Here is an 11,436-nt window from a genome sequence, read left to right as displayed (position 1 = left end):
TCCCGCAGCCTGTCCTGATGAACTCAAACCCCTCGCTTGCCTTTCTCCTGCTTGCTGAGGACCTCGGTAGCTCATGTTTACAAGAATTACTGCTTTGCTGAGCCACTTCAGCTGCCACTCCTGCGTGGCTCAGTAGCACAGGCAGAGTGCCTCAGATTTCAGCTTTTTGCTGTTTTTAATGTGTCTCAAACTTATTTTTTAAGTAACATTTTCAGCAGACTTCTTAGACTGAGAGGGGTAGCCCCACTGCTGGCTTGGGCAGGAAAATGGGAATATTTCAGAATCGGGGAGCAGGGAATGCACATGACAAGCACCGGCGGGGCCGTGCTGCTGCCCTGGCGCGTTCTTTCATTGGAACTGCAGTTTTTATTTAAACATCAGAGCGGGCACCATGAAAACAGGTTTTGAATGGCAAGGTACATCTTGATAAGCGGGCCCCAGGATGTAATCTTGCAACTCTTTGTTACGCCTTTGTGTGATGCGGCAGGCCAGAGAATTAAATCTTGAGAAAAGCTCCTTATGAGAACAGCATATGGATAATCAAAGAGACAAGCCAGGGAAGGCAGACAGAACGAGAGACAAGCAGAGGACGAGCTAATGAGGCAGACATGCTCAACGGAGGCATGAACAGGTGGAGGGAAGGCTATTATCTCCGTGCTGAACGGCAGCGGGCGACTCCAGAGAAAGCCGGCTGCGGCAGTGCAGTGGGTGCCACTTGCTGGGAAGCCGTGCACGGGTCTGGGTAGCTGGTCTGTGTGGTGTAGCGACAGATCTATATGCAAGGCACGCAGCATCGCTTGGCCTCGTGTTTCATTTCCTTGCTGGGGAGCTACGGTCGCACAGGTTATTTGCACATCAGCGGGAATAAAATCATTAGCCGTGGTCTCCTCGAGGACTTTATGGCTGTTGCTCTGTGGCACACTGGGGCCACTCATAATTTCATGGACCTTGGTCTCTCTGCTCTTGCAGCATACGCTCTGCCACGGGAGCAAAAAGGCCATGAGCAGTCAGTTGTACTTTGGCGGAGCAGCGGGGGGGCTAGTCCAGTTTTCTGCCTTCTCATCTGAGCTGTGCAGTCGTTGATTTCCTCAGACAGAATCGTTGCTGTCCTCACCAGAAGCCTGAAGGCACCCAACCATTTGCCACTAGCACCGGGAGGCTGCTCATGGCCTGTTGCTTCTGCAGAGAGGTTAGAGCTGCAAAGACAACATCCAAAGGACAAGGCTTGCTGGCGGGTGGCACAGAAGGGTTAGACGTGGCTGTGGGTGACGTGGAGAGAGGAAGGAGAGAGCTGGGGACTCTGCTTTCTGTCCCTGCTGCTGGCCACCAGTGCTAGCCCCAGCTACTCTCCCCTCTCGTGTTGCCAGCAGCTCTCCCAAGTTCAGCAGATGCTACTCGTGCCTGCTGGGCAGAGGCAAGGACTGACAAGCAGGGGCTGAGATCCCTTTGAGGATCAATTTGAGGATAGGTGTTCCCTCGGGCAAAAACATGAGCTGCTCGGTAAGTCTTTGCTTTGCAAGGTTAGTTATCTAGGTGTCAGCTCCTCTTCAGGTCTCATAAAAACCATATGGCCTGGGTAATGCTCAGTCCCACTGGTGTGATCTGCTGTGATAAGAGGAATAGCTCTTTCTGAGGTTGTTGGGAAGGATAATGGTGAATTTACCTAAAGCTGTGTACCAAGTCAGACATTGGGCGTCTCGGTGGACTCAGCATCGGCACCATGTCATGGACTGCTGCTTTGTGAGAGCACCATGCCAAGCTGTGATAGCCCCACTGGAGATGGTAAATCTTCACCAGGGCTGGACTTTCTCCTTTCTTTCGGTTCCAAGAAACAGATACAGATGAATCTCAAGTGAGCATTGTGTCTTGTCCCGTTTGTGCTCTGTGAGGCTTAGGGCAAGGCAGCTGTACACGGTAATTCCCCCACTCGCAGGCAGTCAGATCCATCCTGCAGCAGGGAGGGCTGGGTAAGAACCATGCCAGTGACTGGGATTTCGTGAGACGTGCCAGCGATGGGAATGTGACAGGAAGGACACCGACACTGGGACAAAAGGCAGGGCTGCTGTACCATGGCTGTGATCCCAGCTGGTGCCAGGCTCTGTGCGTGCCGCGCGGAAGTACACCACTGCACACTCCGGTTTTAATTCACATCCATCTGAATGGGAGCATCCGATCAGACTGTTGGCTTAAAAGCACCCACACAGTGCGTAGTGTGATTCAGGTTTAAAAGCTCCTCAGTCCCCGCTTTGAAGCTAATTCAGAGGAAATCCGCAGCAACCAGCAACGCTTCATCCACCCAGCATTGGTGGCTGTGTAAAAGGGCTCAAACCTCCCCTCTCTGCACTACCTCTTCTCCCTCACGGCCACTGTATTTTCTATTTCAAGGTCCTGCCTGAGGCTGTAATTCCTGCGAAGCTCTTCGGTTCAACTAATTGACACACAGCCCTGTTGTTCCCCACCACAGCACCGGGATGCGCACGACTGCGCTGGTTATTATCTGTGCTTGTAGGCAACCGACCCAGGGAATAGCTGTGTTATTCGGCCAGGGAGAGCCTGCACGGCTGCTGCTGGTGTGGGGCTGTGTCTTGCTTCAAGAACACGATGCTGGGAATAGAAGAGAAATTAAGCCGAGAAATTGGGACACGCTTCATTAAGAAACACATGCGCTTTTCTTGAGGAGCGTGCGCGAGGCTGGATGGGGTACCTGAGCAGCTCTAGCCCACGCGCTCCCATCAAGGGGCAGTGATATTTTTGTGCTTTTGGGGTGGTTTAAAAGCAGCCTAAATCACTGCGGTCTCCCCTTGAGACAGGTGGGTTTTCGAATCCCTTCCTCACACTGCCCAACTTTTGTCCGATTGATACCGGGTTGGGGAGGTGAGCCTGCGATGAGCAGAAAAGTCAGTTCATGCCGGACAAATCCACAAAGCACAAAGATGAAAGCTCGCATGCTCTCTCTTTTGTTGTGTTTGTTTGTTTTTAGTTTTTTTTTTTTTTTTTAGTTTTTGTGGGTTTTTTGGTAATTTTTTTTTGGGGGGGGGTGCAGGGGTTGTTGCTGTTGCTGTTAATCTGTTTGTAGCCTGACTCAGTGCTGGCCTGGCAGTGCTTAGCATCGCAATCGCAGCTCCGTCCCATTACTTTGAGCAAGCATTTACCCTTCCTTTCCTAACTTGTGTTTGTCTTTCTCTCTCTCTCTCTCTCTCGCACATTCCTCCGTTCGTCCTCGCCCCTTTTATTTCCCGTAGCGGTGGGTGTGCAAATTAAGCTGGAGTTACTGCAACGCAAGTTTTGGATGGCCATGCAACAGGTAGGAGCGCCAGCGGTCACGCAGAGACAACCTAATGCTCTCTATCAGCTAGGTCGATGCTATGGTACATCACGTGTGGTGCCATTTTGGTGAGGGCTTTAGTGGAATTCATATTAAAAGATTTGTCAAGTAGATTAGTCGGAAGTCACACGTTTCCCTAATCCTTCGATGGCACTAATGCCGCGTGAGCTGTGAGTCTGCTCCGCAAATGCTGTGCCGACGGTGTCAGCATCCTGGCCTGGCATTAGCTCTGCTGCATACGACGCGTTTAATTGTGGAAATGGGTTTGTGCTCAGTCATCCTTTTTGAAAACTCATGGAAATCTGAGATTTTGGGCATGTGAGACAAAAAAAAATCTACTGCCTTCTTTTATCGCCTTGGTAATGGTAACGAAATGCTACTAGCTTGCCAACATAGCAATGATTTGCTCCGGGGATAAACTTTCAGTGCTGTGCCAATGTTGAACGCTTGCTGGACCACGAGAAGTGGAATAATTAAAGCAGCCCCCTGGTCCGAGAGGCAGGAAGGGTGAAGCACTGCCCTGTTACCACCCGGGGGCTTTCCCCAGTGGTTTTGCTTTTGGATGTGTCTAGGCCTGGAGCAGCACACAGCAGAAGCAGCTCTCAGCGGTCAGAAGAGGGAACTGCCAGCAGATGGGGGCTGTGCAGACAGGGGACCGGGAGGATGCTCACAGGGGCAGAGCACGTGTGAGGAGCAGGAGCATGCGGCGTGGTGGCAGGAGGAGGCAGCCTGGCAGGAGGGAGGCAGAGGGACCTCACGCCTGAGCTAAAAGACTTCGTTTTTAGCTTAAATATAAAAATCCCCCGTGGGCCATGCCCAGGCTGTTGTCACACAAACACGCGCAGGCTTGTTTCAGGTGTTAATTGAAACTGGGGATGCTTATTAGAGAAGCTGAAAGGAGGCTTGTGTGCCAAGTGCCTATACACCGCGGTCCTGAGAGGTGCTCGTATGAAAAAATCCCTTGCCTGGCTTCCGTGGCCATGGCTGCAGCCTGACGGGGGGTGGCTAACAGATTTTGTTTCCTCTCTCCCGCTGCCACGCGTGCCGTGCCGTGCCATGCTGGATGTCCACGCTGCTCCCCCGTCCCCAGCCCAATGACACCGATGTAAGTAGGCACAAGCTGGGGCAGGGGGCATGGCAGCGCGCCTCGCCACAGCTCTGCTTTGTGGTTGTGTGGTTGTGTGCCAGCACGGTGCAGGCACTGTCCCTCGATTACATTCACTGCAGACAGCCCAAGCCTGTTGTAGCCTGACGTGTGACCCCCCAGGCAGTAATGCTGCCTCGTCATGGCCATGTTTCTCTGCTCGCCAAAGGACGGATCCCACTGGGGATGAAATCCAGAGCCACCGCTATGCGTACGCCCAGGGAGACACAATAACCCGATGCTGTTTTGTGGAGAGGCAAGGGAGAGGCTGTGCTTGCATCTGTGGGCAAAGGGATGTGTTTTAACATCATCCCTCAAGCCTCAAAGAGCAAGCTGGAGTGTGAGAGATACTGCAAACAGGCTTGACCATCATTGACCCTCCTTTGAAATCAAGCAGAGGGATGGAAACCTGAAAATACCAAGTTTGTTCTGCAAAACTCGAGAAACAAAGCCTTAGAGTAATGGCTCTGTTGTGGTTTGAAATGGCAAATTCACCTCTTCACATCCAGGATCATCCAGAAGGGGGGCTGGGACTTCTGTGTGAGGGTTTTGCAGAAAGAAAGGACAGCTGGGGGAGAGCAGGCAGGCTGTGCCACGCGTCAGCATCCTCCCCTGTCCCTGGAAAACCTCTGGCAGGAAGGGGACCCCATGTACAGAAATGGCAACACCATGTCAGCTTCCTTTCCGCAGCTGCCAGGGAAAACAGCATTGAGAAATAACACAAAGAGACAGACACACGCAGCCACCGCAAACCCAGAACAATTATGAAATCAATAAGCACCTGAAGGGCTTTGTTACTCACCACTTAACCCCTCATGTCCCCACCCAGTTCAGTGTTGTGAAACATGTCAAATCTGGTACCCAAATCCTAAATGAAACAAATGGACAGTGCCTGGGGCTACACAAGCACCATTCACATCCTATTTTATCATTAGCTGTCCGGAGAATAAAGAAACCAACAGCAACAACGACAAAAAATCCCCGCCTGAGAGTAATCCTGATCTGAAATACCATGCCACGTACTCAGACCAGATACTAGCAGACGCTGAAATGCGTGCTGCTTTCTTGCCAGTGCACAGTAACTTCTGTTAGCACAGCCGGAGAGCTGGCTGCTGCCCCCTTCCTTCCCAAGCACTGTCTCTGCTCCAGGTGCACAGGTACCGCTGGGAGCGTGATGGTGAGCCAGGAGCCTGCAGCAAAGGGGACGCTGCTCAGAAGGGGACACCTGGAACAGGGGCTGTGCACAGGCACTGACTGGCCGACCTGGGGCTGCTCCTTGTCGTGTTCAAAATGCCAGCGAATTTGCAGGGCTTTGTGGGGCGCTTTTGCTTAGCAGTGCCAAGGGGGAGCGTGTAAGATGAGAGCACGCCGTGATTCATTTCTTGCCTTTTCTTTCCAGTGCAGTGCCTTGGATGGTGCCTGTCCACTGAGCTGTCAGGATGACGTAAGTTTCCCAGATGTCTTCTCAATACCTGTGGTGGGAATGATTGCTCGGTGGAGGTCTATGTCTCCTCAGACATCAGGTGTTGCCTCTCATCTCTCCAAACGTTGCACTGCTACGGTAGGGCCTTGTGCTGTTGAGACAAACCTGCAGCTTAGGTCTTCCCCTAGAAGTGGTATCAATTGTGAGATGTCTGCTGAGCCCAGCAGGGACGTGTGGACTCCAGCCAGCGACTCTGAGGAGAGTCCATCTCTTCTAAAGTTGTCCCAACAACGTTCTGGTCTGCCAAAGAGAGTGGCTGGCAGCGTGACACGTGTGCTGGACACCCCTCCTTCTATTTATGCCGCCGCTCTGTATGTCTCATGCGTAGTCAGGACAGGAGATGCTGTGCCCTGGGTGCTGGGATCCCCAGAGAATTATCCTCCTGTGTTCATCTAGGGTCCTGTTTTTTCCTTGTGAGGCCTGAAGATTTTCATCTAAATTCTGTTCCTCCTTTTCCTGCTCCAAAATAAATAAATAAATAAATAAATAAATAAATAATGGTAACACCAGAGGAGAGGATTATTTCATGAGAGTTTATAAAACTCTGAAATCTGAAGGTGGAAAAAAGTTGATAACTTATTATTAAAGAGGGGTGCTCTCCAAATATCCTGTCACTGCCTGCAGGATGTCTCCCTAAATATGGTGTGAAGTTTGCTGGAGACCATCTCTGTCACAAACAGCTAAATACCTCAAAATGGAGGCAGAGGTGGGAAAAATCAATGGCCAAAGCCTGTGTTAGCTGAGTGATGGGGTGAGGCGTGGCAGTGCCGGGGCCGAGGCCGCGCGCTTCACCCTGCTGACAGCAGCGCACAGCAGAAGCCACTGCTACACCACCTCTGATGTCGCTTCTCTTTCATCTCCACAGGTTCTGAATTGCTTCCTCATTGATAATAATGGCTTTATACTCATTTCCAAAAGACCTGCAGAGGTAAGAGAGCATAAGAGAAGGAGGGGAGGGTGCTTTGCATGTGCTTGAATAACACACCAGAGCTGGTGAAAACCAGTGAAGTCCACTTGTGTGACAAAGATGGCCAGGGTACGATGAAACTCAGCTGCATGGTGGGGGGACACCTCCAGGCACGGTGACAGCACATCCTAGGTAAGGAAGGAGTTTGGGATGATAAGGAAGGAACTAGTGATACTATCTCTTTATCAGAAGTGAGGAAATTAGAATCCACTCCCTCACTGCAGATGCTACTGAAGAAGATCTGAGGCAGCCCCAGGAGGCAAGCTTGATCTGAAAGGCACAGGGAGGGAAGCAGCACTTCTGAGCCCCAGCGAAGCTGAAACAGTCGTTCTGCAGCAAAGGAAGCGGAGGGGGTGGTAACAGTGAAATGCCAAAGGCAAAAGTGAAAATAGCATCATTTAAGCAAACTGGAAATAGGAGCGTACCTAAAGAATCAGGGCATTTAGTGGACTCGTGGAGGTAAAATGAGTAAGGAAAATTACTCAGAATATTAATAAAAATATGAGCAACAGAAGTTGCTTCCTTTTTTCCTGCTGCCAGTGCCTCCACAAGCAGTTCTCGAGTGCTCAAGGGGTGCAGTTTGTGATGAGACATCCTGTTCACCTTGGGCAAAAGCAACACCACCGGTCACTGCATGGTTTAGCTATACTTTTCTGCTCTCTGGTAAATGCACCACAAACCTGTTCATTTCAAAGTAATGAAATTCCACGGATTCGGATGTCAAAAAGTGACATGAGAGAACAGTCTCATGTTCGTCAATGGCAAGAATGGGCTTACAGAACAAATGGAAAATGAAGCATTTTGTTCCTAATGGAAGTGTGAAATTCACTGAAATTGTGTAGTACTGGAGTTACAAATACAGTGTGCATATTTCTAAAAGGCAGTGCATCTGATTCTAGAAATTACCTACTTCAGGATGAAACAAACGAGTTGAAATGGTAATTAAAAATAAAATAATAAAACACCTGGAGGATGTGATTGGGACAAGCAGTGCAGCTTCTATAAAGGTAGAAAATCTGTCTTATCAGCTGTAGTTCTTTGAAAGTGTCAGCAAAAAATGATAACGGAGAATGAATGGCCTACCATATCTCAGTTTTTCAAAAAAACTGTGGCAAGGTCTCTCACAAGAGGCTGTTCAAGAGGTTGTAGTTAAGAGTGGAACATGAAGTAGTGTCATTGATCTCAAAGCAGCTGGGACTGAAAAGAAAGAAGAGGAATAAAACAGGATTTTTAGAATGAAAATCTGCGAGTCCCATAGTCTCACATCGGAACTTGTCTTGGGTAGCATACCTATAACAGGCTGGCAAAAGAAACAAGTGAGACTGTGAATCCTGCAGACACTACACAATAAGTTCAGAGAGGCCAAAATGGGGACTGCTGAGGCTCACAAAACAAAGAGAATCTGCACCACGGTAGCAGCAGGGTGATACAGATGTATAAAGGGGGCACATTGCAAGGAAAAACCAGTCTCTTTGCTGTCAGGATGGTGACCTACCTGGCACAGTGAATATTTCAGTAAAGGTGCTTGGTCAACGACTTGTTATGCCAAAAAAAAAAAAGCAAATAAAACTTTAAAATAAGGGAGGAAAATACTGCAAATATGTATTGGCTCCCTACTCTGGAAGACCAGGTCCCGCTGTGTGTTCACTATGGGTTAGTAGTCACTGTTTTGTCCACTGACTTCCATGGCATTTTCAAAGGTGCTTTACTGAGCCCTATCACGTGTCCACAGGTAAAGGCAACTGCACCCTTTAGGTACCACAACTACTGTTTGTCCTCAGCATCGCCCTCCTGAGTTCTATTTTTCCTGCATCTGATGAAAAATGGGCTTTTCAAAAAGCTCATCTCTGAAGGATCTGACTAGCAGAAACATGGCATTATAGTGGATTTGGGTAAATTACAAACATTGTCCACATGCCCCTGAGATCAGACGTTTGGGCAGGCACCAGCACTGTCATCTTCTCCAGCTGTTACCTCCCCTGACCTTGGAGAGTTCACCACTGCTTTTCTTCCCAAATGACTTCTTTATCTTGATCCAATTACTGATTTTATTTCCCAGTGGCACCACTAGTGTCCAGACTCTTAAACCCTGTAGGGAATTCAAAACAGCAGCAGCATTAAATCAGTAGCCTGTACTCCACAGCCTTGAAAGCTGAATGATGCTGCCTGGGGCTAATTGCCACTCCCTACCCTTTTTTGGACCCTTTGGGATGGGGGACTGGCTCCCAAAAAGCTTCAGGACTGCTGCCTTCTCCCTGGGGCATCTTACAGGGTTTTTCTGCAAGCTCTGCTCTGGTGGGACTCCAGGGACAAGGGGTGGTGTGGCAGCTAGAAGACCAAGATCTCACTGAGCTGAGTGGAGGTTGTGGAAAATCAAGCGCTGGCTTTGCCTGAGGGGTGAGAAAAGCTAATGACTGCTCAGACCCCTTCAGCTATGACTGGGATGATTAAAATCCAAATGCTCCAAGGGTAGTTGGTGTTACGTACCGATTTATACAGTGAAACACCTTCTAAGGCCTGTTGGGAAGAGGCTCATAACCATGCCAGGCTACTGGTAGATGATTACCACATGATCTTAGATAAGCTTGCCTAAGTTTTGTTTGTTGTTGTTTTTTTGTGTGTGTGTTGTTTTTTTTTTTTTTTAGTGGAAATGCCCCACTCCAAAAAATGAAGTCCTCTGACATCTGCTAATGCATGCTAAATGACTGGGGACCTATCCGTGGAACAGTAAAACGTCCCCACAGACTGCATGGTCAGTTCCATCACATATGGGAGCTATTTGCTGTGACAAGCCCCATGAACCAGGAGGAGACAGAGGGCAGCTCCTATCTTATTTTTTATTATTTATGAGTATTTTATTTACTTGCTTGTAAACCAGGCAGTGGAGTTAGCAGATTCTGAGAAATTCTGTAATGGATTTGTCATGATTTAGTAATCAGGAAAGCCAGAACTCTCATTTGGTATAAGTCTCTAAAGCAGTGTTTCCTGGATCTAGGGTTGGGACTGTATTTGAGGTTACTGACTTCAAAACATAAATGGGTCCAGAGGGCCACAGACTCCACTTTTAATCCAGGCATGTAAGTAGGATTTGGGGTGTGTATTAGGCCTCTAGACAGACTGGATCAGCTGGAGCAGGAGAGAAATTTTACTCTAAAATTGGAAATTTTACTGACAGCTACTTTTTTGTTTGCTTTTTTTTTTTTTTCCTTTCTTGTGTTTGCAGACTGGAAAATTTCTTGGTGCAGTGGATGGCTCAGTAATGACCCAGCTGCTGAACATGGGCATGTTCAAGAAGTAAGTGGGGATCCCTGCTCTGTGCTTCTCCTTTCTCAGCTGGCGTGTGGGGCAGGGCACATCAGGCTCCTCCTGTAAGCAGGGCAGGTTGCATGAGCGGACACATGTGGCACTTACTTAGCTTCCAGAGCTCCTTTAGGTGCCCACCCTCTTCCCTGATGTGCTCGGCCATCATCACCCCACACCCTGTTTTTTTTGCCACCTGCAAAGCCTTTCCAAGAGAGGCTGCCTGAGAGGCCTCCAGAGCTGGCACTGCAGTTGGCTGAGAACATTTTGCTCTCTCCTAGAATACCTCTGGTCACCTCACTCCACTCCCCCAGCGCATGTCAAAGGACAGTTCAGATTTTTAATGGCTTGAAATTAGGAACTAGAGGGACTTGAGGTAGATACAATTATAATTCTTCAGCTTCAGACTCTGCTTTACTCATGACCTGTAATTAGGTACATATTTCCTCCTGTACTGACCCAGATGCATTAATCCAGGGCCTGTATTTCTCGCTTTTCACAGTCCACCCGTGGTCGAACAGCAAAGACACATTTAAGCAGGCCACTGCTTTAGTTCTTCCTCACAGAAACTTTTTTGTAGAATCGGGCCCAGATAGGAAGAAGCAGTGCAGGCCGGCGTGGTTGCCCCACAGGTGGTTGTGTTGCTTGATTTTGACTGCTTGTTTGTTTTGTTTTGATTTTAGGGTGACCATGTATGACTATCAAGCGATGTGTAAGATACCCTACCACCACCACAGTGGTGCCCGGCCGCTGCTCAGTGTACGTATCTCTCTGCACGCAGCCTTCCCTGCTGGGACTCTGTGGTGGCTTTCTTTTAGGACATCCCCAACACTGTGGTGTAGTATACTCCCCCCAGAAACTTCATAGGTGTTTGCCTTCAAGTGCTGGGAAAGTCCAGACTCGTCTGAGGCAGATTTCTGAGGCAGTGGTGGCCACTGACAGAGATTTTCAATTTGGCTCTTTATTGGCGTGTAGGATCTTAATGAAAATTGGACGGACCAGGAGGAGGACAGGAACCACGCTATACCAGGCTTCTTCTGCTATAAACTGTGACACCAGCTTGCAGCTGAAATCAGCAGAAATACTTTCACAGGGCTTTACTTTCAGTTTTTCTCAGCAGCCCAAGAGGGAGAGTTGCCCTGAAAGTGAACAGAACATCAGGGAGAAAGTTGTCATCCTCTGAGGGAAGCGTGAGTGGGCTGGGAGTAACAGAAAGA

General features: G+C 49.1%; 1 protein-coding gene across 1 annotated transcript in view; it reads left to right on the top strand.

The window, feature by feature from the left end:
• CACNA2D4 (calcium voltage-gated channel auxiliary subunit alpha2delta 4) overlaps positions 1–11,436 on the top strand; it is a 116,750-nt gene that overhangs the window by 93,069 nt on the left and 12,245 nt on the right. The window contains exons 27-32 of the mRNA XM_035345909.1: positions 3,243–3,304; positions 4,416–4,430; positions 5,869–5,913; positions 6,818–6,880; positions 10,143–10,213; positions 10,903–10,978. Of these exons, the coding sequence (XP_035201800.1) occupies positions 3,243–3,304; positions 4,416–4,430; positions 5,869–5,913; positions 6,818–6,880; positions 10,143–10,213; positions 10,903–10,978 (332 nt within the window). The remainder of the gene's footprint in view (positions 1–3,242; positions 3,305–4,415; positions 4,431–5,868; positions 5,914–6,817; positions 6,881–10,142; positions 10,214–10,902; positions 10,979–11,436) is intronic.

The sequence above is a fragment of the Oxyura jamaicensis genome, chromosome 1 (assembly GCF_011077185.1).
Source record: "Oxyura jamaicensis isolate SHBP4307 breed ruddy duck chromosome 1, BPBGC_Ojam_1.0, whole genome shotgun sequence".
In the NCBI taxonomy this organism is placed as follows: Eukaryota; Metazoa; Chordata; class Aves; order Anseriformes; family Anatidae; genus Oxyura; species Oxyura jamaicensis.
The sequence above is the reverse complement of the archived record's forward strand: the minus strand, read 5'-3'. Positions and strand labels throughout refer to the sequence as shown.